The 20,974-nt window shown below is 43.9% G+C and overlaps 1 protein-coding gene across 3 annotated transcripts in view; it reads right to left on the reverse strand.

The window, feature by feature from the left end:
• Positions 1–402: 402 nt before the first annotated feature.
• The window catches only part of LOC308127666 (E3 ubiquitin-protein ligase Midline-1-like), a 60,518-nt gene continuing 39,946 nt past the window's right edge, over positions 403–20,974 (reverse strand). For all 3 annotated transcript variants that reach the window (XM_080492860.1, XM_080492859.1, XM_080492858.1), the window contains exons 3-10: positions 13,964–14,059; positions 9,304–9,411; positions 7,245–7,393; positions 6,633–6,760; positions 5,537–5,680; positions 1,679–1,840; positions 1,387–1,594; positions 403–889 (exon numbers count right to left, since the gene is read on the reverse strand). In XM_080492860.1, coding sequence (XP_080348986.1) covers positions 544–889; positions 1,387–1,594; positions 1,679–1,840; positions 5,537–5,680; positions 6,633–6,760; positions 7,245–7,393; positions 9,304–9,411; positions 13,964–14,059 — 1,341 coding nt within the window. In that variant the 3' untranslated portion in view covers positions 403–543. The remainder of the gene's footprint in view (positions 890–1,386; positions 1,595–1,678; positions 1,841–5,536; positions 5,681–6,632; positions 6,761–7,244; positions 7,394–9,303; positions 9,412–13,963; positions 14,060–20,974) is intronic.

Genomic DNA, 20,974 nt, shown 5'->3' on the forward strand with positions numbered 1-20,974 from the left:
TTCTATACCGCTTTTAGAATTCTCTTATCCTCGTCCCAGTCCGACGCCAGCTCCCCTTTCCACTTCAGGAAATCTTAATAAACTGAAAATGGGCTCTGAAAGACTTGACAAAACAACACCCCGGGCTGTTCCGCACATTAAAGCTGCACGAGGTGACTTTCCACACATGCGAGCAGCTTTTGATTTCTAATCAACGGGACTTCCTCGTGGCTTATTTACCCCGACCCGGTGTGTCTTGGAGGGAACGTATCAAAGGCTTTCTTTTGGGAGGGAGCGCTCGCTCGCTGCGAAAGTTGAGACTGTTTATATTTCACCGTTTTGTCACTGCCTGTGGGTGAGAGGGTGCACACCAGCAGAATTTAATTTGGGTAAATAGAGCGGATCTGTAGGAATTAAGCAGGATGGATCACTGTTCTGTTCTCTAGCCAAGGATGAGCATTTTTTTATTTTTTTATTTTTTTCGAAGCTCTTGCCCAATGCAGCTTTGACATCATGAGTTTATGCTGATTCATTGGGGGGGGGGGGGGGCAGCGGGCCAGCGGGCTAGTTGGGCTCGACCCCCTCGAGGTGGTCGGGGATGGGCAGGCCGGTGAGGATGGTGAGACACTTGTTCCACACGTTGAACACGGGGCACACGGGCTGCGCGAAGGAGACGTGGAAGGTGTGCAGGTGCTGCGAGCCCACTGCGTCGTAGAAGGTCAGGTAGCCGGCGTCGTAATCCAGCAGCACGCCGACGCGCCGCAGGTGGGGCGACGGCTCGATGGCCAGCTCCTTGCTGTTGTGGCGAACCACCCAGGAGTTGTTGCAGCGGCAGAGCACCCACGAGGCCGAGTTCTTGCCGATCCACTCGTGCTTTGGGGCGGATTTGTATGCGATGCCCACGGCGTACCTTCGGAGGTAGGGGAGACGGCAGTGTTAGAGGCGGAACCAAACATCTACGCACCTTCTAGTCATGGCGAGCTGGAGCTAATCACAGCTGACCAAGAAAATTGGAATTAAATCATCAAGAGTTTCTTAATCGTCCTTTGATGCTTAGGCTCAGTCAGCATCGGGCTCCTGCGAGAATATCTGCTTACCCAGATGATAGTGTAGTGTATGGTAGTAAATGTCCACATTCTTAGAAAAGCTCTGAAAGGTTCTAGAGCATTTCCCCATGGCGAACGCATTTCGTTCTGGAAACTTTGAACTCTGAAGGCTGTTTTCAAAAAGTACCCAACGCCATTGTCATGCAAACTACCTGCTCATTTTCACTTTCTCTCTGACAGATGTACGTTTTTGGACTTTTGGATGCACAGGGAGAACATGCAAATCCCACAAAGAAAGTCTCCCAAAGTACACAATCTGGAGATACTGACTCCGGATTTGGCCAAAAGTAAAGACACTCACCACGTGCTCCCTCCAATCAGAGCCTCCCAGTAGTGGCGCCCGCTGTCGATGTAGACGTTTCCCACCACGCCGTAGCTGTTCTGGCTGGCGAACCTCTCCTGGCTGTGGCCCTTCTTGGACGTGGTTTCGTCCCGCTCCACCGTCAGGTTGTCGTGCGACACCTTCAGCTTCTTGTGAGCCGACTTGGGGTCCAGCTTGAAAGGCTGGCCTGGTCGTAGAGAGAAGCGAGAGCAGCGTTTTCATCATGTTTAACCAAAGCGGGAGAAACGCGTCCTGATTGCGGCGGGCTTACTGTTGGTCTTCAGAGTTCCCGGTTCGCTGCTCCTGCTTCCCGCCTGGTTAATGGCCTTGACAACGAAGATGTACTTGGTGCCGCTCTGCAGACCGTGCACTGTGTAGTGGTTCTGCTTGATGTTGGGAACAATCATCCAGCTTTCCAACGAGTTGCACAGGCCTGTGAGAGAGTGCGGGAGAGTAAACAGGAAAAGAGGCTCATTCAGAGAACAATCAAGTTTTTTTTTTTGTTTGTTTTATTAAGGAATCAATTTGGCTGATTGAGTGCAACTACTCGAAGGTTTCTTGGAGAGGAGTGAGTTTCTGCTGCGTGAGAGGACAGCTCTCGGGCTGTGTCGGCAGGAACAGGTGAGAGAGTGTGAAAAAGGCACAAGAGGAAACTCTTCACACCTTGTTGGCTTCCTGGCAGAACTGTAACCCCCCCCCCCCCCCCCCCCCCCCCGCCTCTTTCTCTCTCTCTGTGTGTCTCTTTGGTATGTGTTTCTTATTTATTGACACTGCTGCACCACTTCCCTGGGCATGTGGGTGCACGTTGTCCCTCCACTGGTGATGACACCTTTTTATGCTGCCGGCTTCATCGGAGAGGAAAATCAGTGAAATCGAGCACCGACACTGAACTTTTCAAGGTTTCATGAAGACAAGGAAGGTGAAAATACGGCTATGTTTCATTATCAACCAACGTAAGTCATTAAATCATTTCATCGAATTGTTTTAAACACACAAAACAGGACAAAAAGGATGGAAGGGAATATGGTAGCACGAAAATAAAGCCTAACTTGCTATTAAAAAAAGCCATTTTAGAGCAGAAGATGGGCAGAGGTTCACCAACCTGCAATAAATTATGTGTAGACAATCGAAATAGAGGAAAGAAAAAGACATTGATCCCACATTGTTTGACTTTGATTTGTCTTTTTCAGCAATTTTCACTCAAGGTGAAAACAACCTAATGCATTGCAAGATTTTCAAACCACCTCATTTTGTATAGATTTGCACCACGGTGTGGGAAAAGTTTTACCGTCTTGCAGCTAAGAGTAGAAATCTCCCATGAAAATGTCGGATTTGATAAAATAAAAATAATAATTACAACGTGAAGCAAGTTAATTGAGGACATTCTTGGTCTAATTAACTACAATGGGGCCCAAACGAAGTACGATGATGAATGCTATACAAGAGAAAACACATGAAAACATCCATTAAGATTTTGAAGAATGTTGCACATCAAACAGTAATTGCACATAAAAAAACATTAAAAAAAAAGAAAAAAAAAGAAAAAGGGTTTATGATGGATTCCCCTTGTGAAATGCCAGTTCTAAAGCTGTACGGAGCAATTAGAGAGTTAAAGATGTTGTTCCTTTTGTGCTGTTTGTTGCATTAACATTACAAGACTTCTGCTCGGCGCACAATGATTCATGTGAAAAGCTCCCCCGGGGAGGGGGGGGGAGAAGTTCCCTGTGGCACGTGACTCCGACGCAAACACCTCCGACATGAGTGGTTGCGATAAAAAGAGGAGAGAGAGAGAGAAAAAGAAAATCAAGGCGGCCTGTTAAACAGAAAGCGACAGGAATGCGGAGTCAAACGGGAAACCGAGTATCACGTTCGCTTAGCGGCGGCGGATCGAGAACGCGCTTCAAGCAGTAACACAGCGAGGAGGAGGTGGAGAAGGTGCGATTTCGAGAGAGGAAAGAAAGAAAAAAGAAAGAAGGAGTTTTGATTGAAATGGAGGAAAGGAGCCCGTCTTCTGACCCCGTGTCCGACGTCCCGCTCCCTCGGCGCCGTTTCCCCGTACGTTTCAAATGGCGGATCGGCTGTTGTCAAATCTCATCTTCCTCGGCGGGCCGCGGCCGTTCGACGCGCGACAACATCTGGAGGTGATGGCGGCACTAAAAGGCCTGAGACTTCACTTCTCCAGGCTCCGTTTTCCACATCGCCGCAGTACCCACCGGCATCGCAGCGCGATTAATGAACAGGAACCGCTTTCTGTTTGTGATATTTAGTATATTTCTAATGGCTTAATTGCTCAGCAAGCACTAAAAAAAAAAAAAACAGCAACCCAAGACTTCCTGCTGCTTTTTAGCCTGAGGTTATTCACATTTTCTTGAGTTAAAGATGTCAAAGTTACAATTTCACAAGAAAGAGGATTATAGGCGAATATTTCAACAGTCACAATGGATCATATAATTTCTGATACTCTTTTCCACAAGGTGTTAGTCCCACTACCAGGTATTTTCATGGTTCCCGCTTGACATAGGTTCCTAGCGAGCTAAGTTGAGTAGACAATGTGACGTTGGCAGACGGCAGGCCGCTGATTGGACGATATCAATCCGATCATAACAAGAAATGCTCACAAACAGAGATAGACGTACAGAAATCAACCCCGTGGAGCAGATGTTTGTTGTCTGGTGGCGACCAGAGGATTCAGGACCCGCTACAAGTATCAGGAGATCTCGTTGTTTTGGATTAACTGGTTTCCTTGTTAACTGGTGACCAGCTTCCTCAAGCATCCCCGTTCACAGCAGATGTTAAAAACCCAACCAAAATCCACGACTGTCCTGACGTACGCTGTTTAACCACATTTCCATTAAAGTATCGTACCGTTTGTTTGTCTTATTTTAACATCAGTTGCCGCTAACAGCTTGTGGCGGTAGTCACCAGTTAACAGGGGCACCAGTGAAACCGAAACACCGGACAGTGCAGCGCGATATCAGTGACGGGAAAAGCTCCGCTGACTCCGCCCACGCCGTGGTCATACTGTATTGTAATGGTAAATGCCCGAGGCCGAGACGAGGAGAAGCGAGGTGAGTCGGAGCTAGTAATAAAGTACCTTAACTTGCAACTGTACCTCTGTGACAAATAACACAAACCGAGTAGTGGACACCACATCATACCCATACTGCAACAGCTACAGAAGAAGTTTTTTGGTGGGACATTTCACTGTATTTTTCACAAGGTTTCATTAAAATTGGATTTATGTTGAGATTATCATAATTTTTGGTAGTAATTGTTGTGAAACAAAAAAATTTAATAAAAAAAAAGATATATATATATAAATAATAATATAATATATAAATATATATATATATATATTCAATTGTGATATTCAAAATGTGACATGCCTGGTATAAAGTCTACTAATGCTACTGACATAAAAGTGCTTTATTTTGAAAAAAAACATTCTTTAAACTAAAAAGTCATGTTTTACTGCAGGTTTATTCTTCTTCCAACACATTTGATAATCCTCTGGTTGCATCCCGCAGGCAGATATTTACATCACAACCTGTGACGTAGTGTTTTTTTTCACTGTTTTTATCATGGCTTCATGCTTCTCACTACACTGCCCCCTACAGGTTTGGCATGCTCATAGCAGCTCGAATCCAGGTCTTTATGCGCTTAATGTAAATTAAGATTCTTTTTTTTTAAAGGTAGACGGGGAAATATCAGTTTTTTGTGTTGGCGTGGCCTGAGGTGTGCTGAAGCAGGGACACAGCTAAAACACTCTCAGGGCCACCAGATTGTTAGATTTACTTCCCAGGGCGGTGTTTTATGCTTGACATAAAACACGTTGACATTTTCAGTGGTTAATTATATACAATGCTCATCCTCTCCGGTGCACATCGTTTCTTCAGGTAAGCAAAGGCACAAACTTACACACACTTTCCTGGATAGCCAAACACAAAATTACGCCACACTATAAAGAAGTGGACTTAGAATAATTTAAAGGTTGGCGAATAGCGGACTGGAAATTGCTGTTTTGATATGTTGTAATAAAGAGTCTTTTTGACCTTTTAAATGTACAGATGTGTCGTCGTTTCATCACTAAATCGTAAGTTTGAACAGTAAAGAAAGCCCCGATACTCACTGGCTATGTTGGATTGTCCGGTGAAGATGGCGTACTGCAGCTCGTAGGACACCACCGTGAACTCGTCGTCGGACGTCCAGTGGACGGTGATGGTGTCGTAGGACGCCGTGCACAGCTCCTCCCGTATGCACGGAGCGCTCGGCGCTGCGAAGCATCAACACGAAGCGTCAGCCACCCCACGCAAATACCAACAGCGCCGCTCCAACTATAAATCGACCCTCTCAAAGTTTGTCGCGACGACAGGCGCCCTAATTAACCTCAGACGTGCTCATTCGGCTCGCTTTATGAGCTCACAGGCTTCATTAGACGCAGGATTTGAGGAGGCTCTTTCCACTCGACTGGTACGTTGAGCTTTAAAATCTGTGTGGAGGCATTTAATAAAATATTCCAGTTTGGAAAAAAAACAGAAGCACATTAACACAGCAGGGAGTGTAAATATCACAGGCCTTTAAGCAGTAACAAATGTGAGTCGTTATGTAAGCTCGAGGCGCCGGATTGGTTAGCTTACACTGCATTGATTCATAGAATCCTTTTTTTTTTTGTATTCCGTCCACGAAACCTTTTATAAGAATGGCGAACAAACGGAGGTAGAGATACACAAGAACATCTTAAAGTGATTGTGGAGCCACTTCCTATCTCGGTCTGGGTCTGTCACTCTCTGGCGTTCCCAGGCCTTCTGTCATGAGTGGCTGCACAGAGCGGAGTGATTCAGGCTGATTCACTTAGTGGAAAAGGCCCTCCGGGCGAAGTCCTCATGCGTCGCGGTGAATAAATAGAGTCGGCCATTTTCACAGACCCCCAACGCCGCCGTGTTTCTGCTGGGCCGGCGAGCCCATAATTCACACAGTGACGTTTTGATGGAGCCCACTGCAGATGGGACATCGGAAATTTATGTCGAGAATTAATTTCGGAGTTAATAAGCCAAAATTTGTGCCTTTTTTTTTTTAAACGCTTTGAAGAATTTTTAGGACGGCATGGCATCTTGATTAAAAGAAATGTTTGACTTATGCGGAGGAAGAAGCATGACTTTACAGTTACACACACACACACACAAAAAAGTGGCATTAATCCGTGGTTCTGTACAAAATGAGTTTACCGGTGAGGTAATCCAGGTTCTCCAGCAGCTTCTTCTCTCTGTTGAAGTCCAGGGCGAAGGTGTCGAAGGTGTCCGTCAGGTGGATCTCGGGGATCAGCACCTGAGTCGAGGCGGTGGCCATCGAAACCCTGAAGCACGACAAAGAGAAGTTCTTATTTCTTGCTCGACCACTTCACACACGGCACACGTGGCGCCGAGAATTCTCCTATCGAGCCCAGCACATCACTATTTTATGGACTTCACAGACTCCTCTGTGAGAAAACTAGTGTCCAAATGCTTCTTTTGTTTGACGAACTAAACGATAAGGATTTCTTTTTTTTTTTTACGTCGCTCCCCCTTGTTTCTCTAGTGGATGCACATAATGGACTCCAGGTTTCATTCTCAATTGCCAAATCAATTAGTCAGGAAGCTTAAGCAGGGAGCGGGATGAGATTACGCTAAATAAAATATGATAGCCCTCTAGAAACTTTGCGCGTTAACTTCCTTTGACAAACACAAAAAGTGTTCCTCGGCACCGCTGAGTTTCTACTCCTTTAATCCCTCCCTCCAGCTACGATCTGTGTGTGCTGAGTGATTCCGGCCTGTGTGTGGTCAGCGCATGGACTGCCCGACCTCTCGTTGATGCTCTTGGCCGTCTGCAGGAAGCGGGCGTGGTCGGTCTCCTTCAGCGTCTGGTCGGCCTGCGTGATGAGCGCCGACGACCTCTCGATGCACTGCTTGCAGTTGGAGATCTGCTGGGCGAGCTTGCGCAGCCTCTGAGCCTGGAACGGAACGCAAAGTCCGGTCACGCAGGCGGCGGGATCAAGAGTGCACCGTGTCCTCGGCCGCCGTCGTGGGTCATTAGAGGGACGAGAACCTAATCAGAAGCGACGTCAGGGAACGACCCCCAAAAAAATGTGGAGCTTTATGGGTGCATGGTGATAGGTGTGAGCATTTGCTCTCACAGGAAAAGGTCAGATCCTGAGTTGAATGATGCAGACCGTCATCGTTCCCTTCATGCTTTCTTAATTGCTGTCGTTGAAGGTGCGTTATAGCAAAGGGCACGAGCGCGTCTGTCAACCCCAGATAAAGTCTTAAGGACGGAGAGCTGATTTGTTCTGTCCTCCCACTTTGCCTCATATGGAACCCGTTCAAACTCGATCGGATGAACCAGAATAGGTCGGCTTATACAACATTCATGTGAATCTGGGATTCCAATCCGCCCCATTTGCCCCTCGGTCTCAGTCCCACCCATGATGAGCAAAGATTTTAAGAGACGGATTTGGGTCAGTGGATGGATTGCGGTCAAAGGACATGTCATCCTCTTGGCTGGTAACCAACCCGAAAACACTCATCTCGACTTTAAACCACAAAATATTTTGCACAGTCATCAATATGTGCCTGACAAATAAGGACATAATACTCACTAACGAAGCAAAGTTTGCGTCAAAGGCGAACCATTTGGATTATTGATTGTTCGACTCCACCAGAAACCAATTTGTCTGGTTTGGACTAGATGTCTTTGTATCCTCTCTGATTGCAGACCGAATAGCTGAAAGCTTCATGGAAAAAAGGAGAAGAAAAAAAATCCCCAATGCATTCCAAGTCTCATTAGTCACAGCTTAAAAAACATCATTCGGGTTTAAAGTGCGAGTAAATATGCCCTCCCATATGGTCTGGGATCTGCTATTGGCCGGGCTGACTCGTTTTCCCTTCTGCTCTGCATCCGAGTGGCCTTGCCGTCTGTCGGCGGGGCAGAGATCGGGTCAGACGGCCACGTTGGGCAGAACACAAGTTCTGATGGCGTCTCCAGGTCTTGTCGTTCTGTTTTAAAGGCAATTATTGGAAGTTGGGGTGTTGCCAGTCGATCTGCGGCTTGAGAAAGAGACACCGAATGACACATTTCACTGGTTTTTTTCAGAATCTAACTGGGATACGGGAAACAGGAAGTGGTTTGTTGAATTTGTTTGGTTGCTGACTGGCATCTAAAGTTTGTAGAGCCTTGTTAGAGCCCGATATGTAACAAGAACCCAAAATGTTCTAAAAGATAATGTAATAACTGGTCGTTAATGTGACAAAAATTCTGAATTTAAATATGATCTGTTTAACGTTAGAATGATATACATTATTTTGTACTGATAATTGGAGATTACAGATTATAGAGACCAGAAAGGCCGTGAATGACTTGGGCAACAGCAATCATACATATAAACTATAAACTGTATATAGATATACGTAAAAAAAAAAAAAAAAAAAAACTTTTCTCATTCATTCATTGTTATTCAACGTGAAGCAGGTCAAGTTCAAGTCCAAACCATAAATCATTGACTCATTTTATGATGTAAAAAAAAATTATCACACTATTGGGGGGAAACATATTTTACCTGCCGCACAATGTAATATTGAAAAGTTTTGTAATTTTTGGGCATGTTCTTACATTATTGACATTTACATTTTTAATATATATATATATATATATATATATATATATATATATATATATATATATATATATATATAATTATTATTTTTATTTTTTTTATTACATTTCAGGCTCCGCATTCAGGTTTTTACCACATTATATGTTCTACCAATTCGGGTCGTTGTCGGGCTCGAACAAGCTTTACTTTGAAAACGCTCTCAAAAGGAACGAAAGTAAAGCAGATGTCTGGTTCTCTAGCCTGAGCCTCACCTTGCCCTCTTTGATCTTGCTCCCGATGAGCTGCCTCCTCTGTTGGATGATGTCGATCAGGACGTCGCACTCCTCCATGAGCTTGCCCTCCTGGCGGGACGCGTTCACCTAGAAGACCGATGCACACCGGGTATTAGAGGAAACCCGGGAGATTGATGGCAGGGCGAGCTATCGGGAATCGCGCGCTAGCCGTGGCCGCACAGCATATCGGCCCGGGGAACAGGATGTTATTTCCATCCATCAGCCGGCACTCCGAGCTTGGAGGCGAGCACTCCAGAAGGATGAAGCACATTCACAAGGCTTTGCCACCCGCTGGCTCGAGTGCTGAGTGACAAGTAAAATAAGTGGGGAGCGCGTCGGCTGTAAGAGAGCCGGCACGTCACGTAGTTATACCCTGAAGAAGGTCGTGACATCGCTCTTGGTGAACTGCTCCATTTTTTTTTTCCTCTTTAATTCGAGAGCCTGAAATATGAATGTTGAACAGCTACTCATGAAAAGCGCTTTTATTGTATAATGCACACGTCTTATTTTGAATTCCATATTGAAACAGACACTGAAAGCCTTTTCTTGCGGTGGCCCCGTTTACCCGGCGCCATTTCAAGAGAATACGCATGCGTTTATTTTCGTTTTCGAAAAGTTTCACGTTAACGCGGGTAATAGTTTTTGAAAACAATGTCTGCTTCCTCGGAAAAGTGCAGAATTGCTTAAAAACATTCGCCATGGGTTCCTGAGCAAGAACCTCAGCCCCCATCATGATGGGGAGTCAGCAGCATTTCAGAAAAGTTGCATTTTCCACAATTTGCACGGAGCCAGTTTTTTTTTCCTGATTTGAAAGTGTAAAAAGGGGATAGTAAATTTCATTGGCTGTGGAGTCCAACATCGTTTTTTTTCTTGACTCTCGCTGGTTAAACTTGATGGAAGCGGTTTAATTCTGTTGCAAAAAGTGTTCCTGATGCAGCTGATGACATCGAAGGCTCTGCTCTGCGCTGCACCTTCAGCCTTCACTAGAGAAGCGGTTCGGATTCCAATTATAACACCCCAGGTCCTGACATAATGCCAGATTTGTCTTTGTGGTCATTTCCTGGCGCCTTTTTTTCAGCGCCTTGTAAAAACGTCCGCACGCCGCAGCACAGCGACAGCCGAGGGAGCGATGAAGGGGGGGAAGTTACCGAGCCAACGAGAGAGCGAGCGGTTATTCAGACAAACATACGCTTCGCTGCTGAAGCACACATTTGTGTAGACAGGTGTTTTAAAAATGACATCACGGGGAGCCGTTTGGCTTCTTTTTTTGTTCCTGCGACACGCCGAACCGGGCTGGAAAGGACAATATCCTTCCCGAGCAGTGCTTATGTGATTTTTTTTATTTTTTTCATTTTTTTCCCCCTGAGATTAGTTTGCCAAAGGAAACAATTTGCCACCTGGATCGCGCCTCCCGGAGCTTCGTGTGAGGCGAGCGGCGCCGTAGCTACGTCTTCTCAACAGCTCTAATTGGCTTCCGCGACAACGCCGAGGCCGCGCTCGTGAAGCGGATTGAGAAGAGTTTACTTTGTGGAACAACCGCCTCTTTACCATTTTCTGCACCAATTGGAGGCGGTTCTCAGCAGATAAGCTTTCTATACGCCAAAAACCTTCTTAAGTGTCTGGAACCCATTTACGTGCAAACGGAAACATGTCTTTGCATTTTGGGCGTCCGTTTCCGTGACGACAGTGAAAATGGCTCATTAATAGTTTTTCTGCACATGCTCAGTAGTATTTCCTTCAGAATACCACAACAATCCAAATCAAGTTTTCCCCGGAGCTGCAGAACACATTGAACCTTTAAAGGTTCTAAAGTTTCATATATACAGTTTTTAAACGCGTACAAAAACTGCATCTTTTGTTACATTTATAAAGTTTCAATTGGAATTTAGGATGGGAAGCATTTCATTACGTTTCAGCTGATGTTAGGGCTTTCATCCTTCTTTTCAGACATTCTTTGGACAATTTTGTCATTATAGAATAGAATAGAATAGAATAGAATAGAATAGAATAGAATCATCCCAGAGGAAAATTACTTTTAGCATTTAAATAAGTAAACGTCACTAAGTGCTTTTAAATATTAATATGTACAAGGCTTAACACTAATTACAAAGAGGAGTCATAAAGCCTTATGCCCGAAGGAAGGAAGGAAGGAAGGAAGGAAGGAAGGAAGGAAGGAAGGAAGGAAGGAAGGAAGGAAGGACATTTCAGCTATTCCAACAATTTAATCTCTTTTGTAAGTATTTTTTCTTCCATTTTCAAGTTTTTTCCGCCTTATAGCAATTCTACCCCGTATTAGTTTATTGTGCCTTTTTTTTTTTTAATCCAAGAGAAAAATATTTTGATAAGGACTCGGATGTGTAATGGGATATTTGTTTCATTATAACTTAGAGAAAGTTTCAGGGAGCCGCTACTATTGTCCGTGTTCTCCCATTAATGTTCATGTGTGTGTGGCTTCATTCCATAAACAACCAACAGCACCCACTAGTGGCCCTACGTGAAAACTATGTGATTTTCACCTGTTTCTGTGAAAGCAGACCAAATCGTTCAAACCTCAAACGTTAGTTTGTGCCAGTGATCATCGACTCGGCTCCTGATTGTTTCTCTTTGTGACATTTCATGGCCGCCGACCTCGGCGAGTCAGAAGAAGTATGACGTGGAACATCATTGCTCATCACTCCAGAACAAACACCCAGAAGTCCTCGTGAGCCATCTCGCCCACTCGGAAAGAAAGAAAGAAAGACGTGTTTTCAAATGTAAAACATGGTTCTGGTCGCCCCGTGATCAAGTGGTCGTAGAACTGGATCAGACTTGTTGTGGACATATAGTTTGTGACACGAGTGCACAAAGTGCCGTGTTTAAATGCGGCACGTCTAATGACTGTGGGCAGAGGCCTCTGGAGAATGTGATCAGTGTGACAGATTGTGGCCTGGAAGGAACATTAAGTGACTCATTTAACCGCACGCGCAAACGCCCGGAGGCTCGACAAACTTTTGGAAAAGCACACGAGTCAGATTCAAAGAGAAAAGGTGACGTTTTAGCATTTCAGCTCCTAAATTGTTGAAATCGTTTTTCCTCTGAAAGCTTCTTCAGAAAAAAAATCATTGAGTCTGGATTTTTGTCATTCCACGGTGCAAATGAGCCAACGCAAGGCTATTTGTGATTACCAGAGTGTCGCTTCAATTCAGACCCATTGTATCTTTTCCCAATTCTGCTTTTTCTTTTTTTTTTCTCTTTTAAGCATTGTACCAAATGTGGTTTGGCATGACGTTTAACATCTCCATGCCAGCTTAAAAAAAAAAACCCAAACAAAACAAAAAAAACAATGTGTAATGAGGGGTAGCATTAAATTGTAAGCACAGTTGGTGAATTGGATGGTTCTTTTTGTTTTTTTTCTTGAAAAACATCTGGAAGCCAGCGACATGTCGGAGGATCTCAGCAGCCATCTTTCAGCTTGGAAGAGGCGTTAATCTGACGTGAAATATTCAGAAAACCTCGTCCCAAGCCGCTTTGGCTTTGCCTCTGTGACCCCGTTTGCAGCTTCATATACCTTCTCTGTGTTTTTATTTTTGGCTCATGGTCACACCTCTTTTTTTCTTTTCTTTTTTTTTTTAAACTCGTACAGTAGGACTTTTTGCACTTAACGTGTTAAAGCATGTTGTGAGACGCTTCGGCAGTGATAATGCACCGGAGAGGGTAAAATAGGTCATTACCCTTTAAAAATGAATGAAATTTGACCATGTAAGGTTTTTTTTTTTTTTTAATGTGTGTAGTAGGAATCCCTTTTTAAAATGTATCCCACAGCTTATCTCTCGGTGACATGCACTCAAAAATATTTTTTATAGCTTGTACAGAAAAAAAAAAATAAAAAGATTAAATCTTCTTAGGAAATCACAAATCCTCTTCCCTTGTAGTTTGTATCGGCTGAGAGGCTCGTCTCCATTATTTGGAAAGTAAGATGTCACAGCCTTTCAACCCCCGCGGCGTCGCTTTAGTTAAAGCTCCTTAGTAGGCCAGCGTAACATGAACGGGCGGGCTTAGCGCAGAATTGCCCTCGGTCGGGCTGAATACACTTTGGGATGATCTGAAACGCTGAGCGATGTTCACCAGATGTCGGTTTTCGGGGAGAATAAACACTGATTCATGCCAGTTTCGACACTAAACAAACAATGTTAACCAAACTAAGCTGAGATTTTGTGCTGACGCGTCACTTTGAAGACACGCTGGATAGTCAACCTGAGTATATCACAGTTTCGCTCAATTAATTCAAAGTGAGTACACGCTTAATTTAAAATATATCAATAGAGTGCCGGTTAAACTGTTAAATACGATTGCAAGTAAATGATACAATGTGCAAAACGACACGTCTCAGAGGTTGAAGTTCAACCCAGCATGGCTTTTATTCTGAAGAGCACGGTGAGAGATGACTTTGCCAACAAATCCCATCGGTTCAAAAACACAATTATGATGTTTGAATGGTTATTTAATGCTACATGCTAAGCTAAAGGCTGCCTAATTCAAGCTTGTTCAGTTAAACTGGAGGTCACGGATACAAAAATAAATAACATTTTGAAGTATTTAGAAAGAGAAAATGTGGTTTTGGATAGAAAGATAAAGGGAGAATACCGTCTCAGTGACTTACCTCTACGTGTTGACAAGTCTGGATGAGTTTGCCCATGAGAGACTCCAGCTCATTGTTCCTCTTGATCAGATTACTGAGGTTGGAGTCCAGGGCTTGCTGTAGCAAACACACAAAGAAGAGACGAGAGAACAAGTCTCAGAAAGACTTTAAAAAAAAAATAAAAAATGCACGAGACGCTTCTCCGGTTTGCGCATCAGAACAACTCGAGCAAAAGTTTTCAAGAGAAAAAAAAAGCACATTCCTGTACACACAAGGATAACTAAGCAAATCTCTTGGAATCCTCAGTGCGGATTCGGCGAAAGTAGTGAAGAAGCTTTTCTTTTCCTCCAACAGTGCCCCCCCACTAAGTTCCACGTACCTCCTGGCGTGGGTGATAGCCCTCGTCCCTGTACTGCCGCCTCATCCTGCCCCGTCCGAGCCTCCGACGGAGGCTGCCGCTCTACAAGAGGATGTGACTGGGACCGCCACTCCACTGAGCACCAAGCCATGCGCAAACCCGGCCGAGCGGCAAATTAGGCATCAAAAGCTTTCCCCGACGAGCGCGCGCAGCAGCAGCGCTCTCGGCTAACGAACCGGCAAACAGGTGACAGCGCGTCAGCGCCGTCCCTTAACGCTCCTCCCTGCTTTTTTTTCCTTCTTCTTTTTTTTCCCCCCTCCCTCCCCCTGCTTTTCATTTGCCCGGGCACAAGCTGTCTCCTTTACTTCCAAGACCGTCGCATTATTGCCAGGCCGAGCGTACTTAAGCCCCACTTTCCCCTTCAAAAACTGTTCTCCACTTCAATTCCACCTCCGACTTAGCAAATGCTGGAATTCCCCCCCGAAACGCCGTCCAGTCCTCCCAACAAACTTTTGGATTAAACCTGCGAGAGGCTCGACTTTAAGGAAAGACTAAAGCCGGGTTTTGGTCGCATCACGACTCACTTTACCTTGACCAGTTTTTTTTTTTTTTTCTCTTTTGCAAATCCTGTTCTGGTGATTGTCAAAGGTGCAACATAGAGGGTTTACTGAATTCATATCAGTGGAAAATACATAGAGATGGTGGGATTTGTGTGTTGCACTGGAGGGCTTAATGGCTGGCCTTAATACGGAGATGACACACAAACACAAAAGCATCATGGATATGACGCTTCTTCCCCCTATAGAGATAAAAATAAACCTCTTAATGGGACGGCGAGTAGGTCAAGAGATGCAGCGACAAGTCAGCGTCCAGTCACGTGCCTCATCGGAGAGCAGCCGCCATTACGTTTGCATACATTGTGTTGAAATTTTCATCGGCAAGTTGCCCCCCCGACACGTTTTTGAAGGGTTCTCTCACAGCCACACTGCCCATTTTTCATTGCTGGAATTTATCTCCCGCCCGAAGCCAGAGGTCGATCAGCTGTCAGTCACCCAGCTTGCTTTATCTGCGCCATCGGTTTCTCTTTGTCGGCCTCGGCCTGATTTTCTTTTTCCGATCCGTATTTTGTGTGAAAAGTTAATCTCCACCCGGAAGCAGCCAGTCTGAGCCCACGTCACCTCTATAGGTTGTAGATATGCAGCCTGTCAACGGACGGCGGTTATCCTGGCGTTTGGCGTGCGATGGTGGACTATTGAAGTTCAGTTTTATACTATTGAGCAGATATAATTATGTAGTTTCAATGTTATTTCACGTCCGACTGCAATTGTGTCATTTCAAAGAAAGAGGATCCAGGGTGATATTGTAGATTCCAGATATAGCATTTATCTCTTGAGCAGTTTCAACTTTTCATCATCAATTGCTTTGCAACAAATCGTGTCGTCAAGGCCTATAGAATAATACCTATAACGCCATCATTTTGGCCAATTTCATTGTATTAAAGCCAAATAATTTTCCAATAGTGTCTAAAAATATTTGAGTCAATATTGACAATAGGTTCTGACATTCTTAGCTGGTTATTACATTAATGCAGTAGTATGAACTGTAGCCAAATATGTAATAATATCTATCTAGGACTGAATGTACATTTGTATTTTTTAGAGTGTTTGAGCATCGCATCTCAAATCCTGAGATACTTGTATGTTCTATTGGACGACTATGTGATTCCGACTTTAGATTTAGCTTTAACTTTACTAATAAGTTGTATGTACAAATATAGCTAATATCATTTCTATGAAGTTGTTTATATTTTGAAACAGGTGTGATTTTATGTTATGTACTTTGTTTATATTGAATAAATGAAAAGTTAAAAAAAATAAAGCATAGTATCATCAGCATAGAGTCATTATGCTCATATATTGAAAATACGTAACAGTTTCCCAATGCGTAGCTTCAACAAGCATTCGAAGTATTTAGTTTTTTTCGCCATTGGTCCATTAAATAGATGTAATTAAGTTTGTACTTTTATCCATGATTTACTGCTGGTTGCATCATGAATCGCCTATCATGGTTAATATACTATGGTTTTGGTGACGGCCGCCATGTGAGGTGCACCTACACTTTTGGGAGAAACTTTGCTTTCAATGCAATATCTTGACATTTCCATACACATTCTAAACTCAGGGCAGCTTCTTTTCCCCAAAACGTTATCTGCTCTCCATCACTCAACAAGAAATGTTGGCTTTTTCATCACGCAAACATCGCCCTGACAGCCTAAAACAAAAATAGCTGCGTGGCTCAACTTGCTCTGCTTGAGAAATATGGGAATTAAAGATGAAGCGGCCGACCGGTGAAACTGGATCCTCCGTCTGCTTGTTTACTACATTGTGTTGGGTTTTTTTTTTTTACACACCGCATTTATCTCATCAGGTGTGGATTTGATGGAGGGGCATCGGCGTGTTTGCTCGACACCCAATTTTCTCCCTCTGTAATTTGGAAACGTGTTTTTATCAGACAGCGAGAGGGGGGGAAAAAAAAGAAGAAAAAAGACAACGCAGCAAGAAAGAAGCATTGTTCTGGAGGGAAACTGAAAAAAAAGATGGTGGGTTTGATTGAGAGACAAGAAAGCCCCGAGCAAAGGGAACATTAAGTACAGAAGGAAAGAAAGTCGGCTTGTTGGGCTCCACAATGTACTGTACGTCCCGAAGTTGGTTGCTTTTATCTGCTGCGGCGGAAGATAGAAGGAAACGGCAGTTTACTGTAGACAAGGGAGGCGCAGAGACACTAATAACTGGTATTTTTTAAATTAGTTTCACCTCGTGAAGCAACTTAGGATCCAGCCAAGGCTGCAGGAAAGTTTAAGCTCTTGTACCGACAGTGTCGAAACAGTTCTTTTCCATTACTGCTCGTGGTGTCGCTTTGTAGTTTCTTGCTATTGCACAAATCATCAGCGAGTTGTTTACTTCAATAATCTCTAGATAAATTTTAGGGATTGGTGGAGACCAAATATGGAGCTAAAAGAGACCTTTGTTCAGTAATTTAGAAATCTTGACTTACTCGAAATCTAAACGGGAAGAAATGTATTTTTTAAAAATATATATATAAAGATACATCGCTGGTATCTCTAAATATGCGAAACCTCTTTGCTGAGTGGAATTGGTTTTATTCATGGAAGCACCAATATCTCTTTTTTAAATGATAATTACAATCTTTAGCTACTTGTATACAGAGTATACAAGTACTTATTGAATGCCATAAAGCCTAATTTATACCTTATACGCACACGGTCATGCAAAGGCTTAATGCACCACAACGTGAGGAGACACTATTTGGTCTGGTTCAACTTCACCTTCGGTGGATTATTTAATTTAATATTTTTTAAGCTGGCGTTGCTCTTTAAACAATACGCCAACAGGACAAATCGCCAAAGTCGAGGTCACATCTGACAAAAACGACAACAAATCGCAAGTACAGAAGGGAAAAGGTGTATTTTATGATATGAAAAAGAAGAAGAAGAAGAAGAAGAAGGAGGCAGCTGGAGGACGTAAATGCCGAATGCCGCGCTTATCGGCCAGACTGTGAATCAAACGCGTGTTTTACTGCTTACGTTTGCACGCCGCGCCGCAGAGTGAGTCGTTCCAGCACCGAAGGCTTGAAGGAGTGATTAGAGGGAGCAGATTACAAACAAAATGCAACAAACCTCTGATTTGAAACCAAGGCTGCCAGACACACACACACACACACACACACACACACACACACACACACACACACACACACACACACACACACACACACACGCACACACAGACAAACAACCCGGGCTCCCATCTTTTATCCTCAAGGTTCTTTCTCCTCAGACCCGGAGCCAAGGACTTTAAAAGCTATTTCCAACTGCCTCCTCCGTCAATTTCCTGTGACGGGGGTAATTTTATCTCCGAAAAAGGATGGGTGTTCCCACAATAACCTCCACGGGCTCTTATCAGACACACACCACCACTGCCACTGAAAAAAAAGAAGAAAAAAAAAACGGGGAACTATTCCAATCTTCTGATATTCTTTCTTTTTTTTCTTTTCACCCTTCCCCGTAGGAGAGCGAGGGGGGATATCTCCAATTCCAGCACATCGGGGGCAAAAAATGTGATCTGCATGCAAAACGTTCCCGGGAAATAACGGCCAAAACGAGCCGGAGCTTGTCGGTTCTTCCCAAACGTCGCCCAAAGGGAGGAAACACTGCCTGCCACGCAAGGCGCTCCAAGTTTTGAGCCACCTCCGCTTCCCTTCCAACAAGTTCAGCCCAGAGTTTTCTGTTCTCGTGAATTAAAGATGAAACGTGCTGTCGCGCATTCATTTTGCATGACGGCGAGGTTGTTGTTGGGTTTTTTTCCTGCGTTAATCCGCCAAGACACGAGCGTACGCTCGCTACTCGGCACGAAGTTTTGGGCGGATTCACAACAATGCTTTAGAAAAAAAAAAAAATTTCTCTGAACGCCCGCGGGTTATATAATCAAGATGTAGTTTTTCCCGTCAAGATCTTGCTTCCTTATTTAATACAAACACTCTTCTAAAAGCGAGTTCAGGAAGGAAAGTCAAATGAAATCAATTGGAGTTATAGTGAAATGGCACGTGAGGCACTTTGAACCCCCCCCCCCCCCCCGTAAAGATACAGAAAAGGACTGAATACATTCATTTCAACCTTTATGCTTTCATAAGAAGGAAACCATTTTATTTTGAATGTTTCACAACTAGATGTGTTGAAACATGATTTTAAATATAATAAAATTGCTATTAGATTCTTTTTCTAAACTATGATCAACTATATCATAGTTTAGAATAACTTTCCCTTTTTGTTTGGGGGGGGGGGTCTATGTTTGGGTCTATTATATTTTTAATATAAGATCAAACTTTATTAATCCCGCATGGGGAAATTCAGTCGTCACAGCAGCTCAACATCGCGTAAATATTTAAAGACGGGCAGGACAGTTGTACACAAGAGAATAGACTATATATAAGTAGATGATTAGATACATTTATAAGTATATATAGCAGTGGCGTGCGGAAAGGGGAGGCAGTGCTAAAGATGCATTTTCAGTATGACTCCACACATTTATGACATTTTATTAAGTAAAAATCGCAGAATTTTGAGTGTTTTTGATCAAATCCAGGGCAGAGATCCCAGGTGAGGCTGTGACTGTGTGATTCAACACAAACTAGGTCACATGACACATGCCCGTTTCTGTTCCTCAGCAAACCACCACTATGAACTTTACAGAAATATTAGTTACACAGCATGACTCCCTACAGTCCGTGTAATGAATTTAACGTATGTGTGAGGGAGTTTTTCTGCTGATTGTGCAATAAAGTGCAGAGAAACGTCAGCAGGTGAGGCAGGCAGTACTCTGCCTCACCTCAAGGGGGCAGACGTGAACTGACAGTTTCAAGTATCTGATAAGTATGAGTATGTTTTCTTATTATTTTTGATAGACAACATTTATCAAAATTAATTAAAGCACCAGAATTAAAAATCTGAAAAATAACAGAATTTTCTTTTGCTGATTTTGTGCTGCACTCATCTCTATACTTTAATTTGTTTACAGTACATCTGAATCGCTTTGACACAAGAACGTTGCTCTATCCATTTTCAAATGTGTTCCTGTGTATATGTTGGTATCGGTGTTATCGAAAGAGGAATGCTGACGGGATATGATGCGTCAGCAGTCGCATGCTCTTGGTTGAGTCGTGAAATAAGAGGCTCTTTTTCTCTTCTTACAATTGAAATCAATAAATAATCCCAGTTTTTCCTCCGCAGACGATCGTTCTGGAGTAAACGATTTAGATTGGGGGACGTCCCGCCTGTCTTATTGGCTAACTGACTGACTTTCTGTCTTACCGACTGAGTGGCGGTGTTATTGTGTGTCGTACTGACTGACGATCTTATCGATGCGTTACTGGCTGACTATCTTATTTCGAACTTTTATTTTAAGCCTGATTCAAAAAGAAATCAGCTGAGGTGTCTGGTGTCCAGAAATCATTTCACGTGGGTGTCCATCGTACAATGTTATGCGAGAGATTCTTTAGCGTTTTCACTGTGGCTGTAGAGGAAATAATTGGCATATCATGAAAACAATGGTGTTTTCTTCTCCTGTTAATGCCCGGGGGTCACTTCTGGGTTAACATGGTCTTAACCCGCCGATGGAATCCGACTCGGATCATGAGCCAGCTGGCTGGCGTGAGGCGGGGTGATCCCCTCTGATTCGGGAATTCGCACGTTACTTTCCTTTGTGTGCTCAAAAGAAGTGCCGCCTGTGTGATCAGACCAACAGGGTGGGTGTGTGTGCAAGTGTGTGTGCGTGTGTGTGAGGAAGCGAGAGCATGATTAAGCGTTAACGAAGCGGTCACACATGCTTCTGTTGTCCCATCTGCTCTCCGTCTCCCCTCGCGAGGTTCGGACTTCTGTCCAACAGCAGGAGGCCCGTGCGTCGGAGAGAGAAGCAGGAGACGAGCCCCGTCAGGAGGAACCACCGTAGGAACTTCCAAATGCTCAGAAACGTCCCACGTTGCTATATATTTCCAATTTATTCTTTTTTTTTTCTTTTTTTTTTGCTTCGTGGATATCGAGTGGCACAAAATCGAGTGGATTTACGTGCGTGCGTGAAACCCCCGAGGCCGTCGACTGT

The sequence above is a fragment of the Lipophrys pholis genome, assembly GCF_963383615.2.
Source record: "Lipophrys pholis genome assembly, chromosome: 23".
Classification (NCBI taxonomy): Eukaryota; Metazoa; Chordata; class Actinopteri; order Blenniiformes; family Blenniidae; genus Lipophrys; species Lipophrys pholis.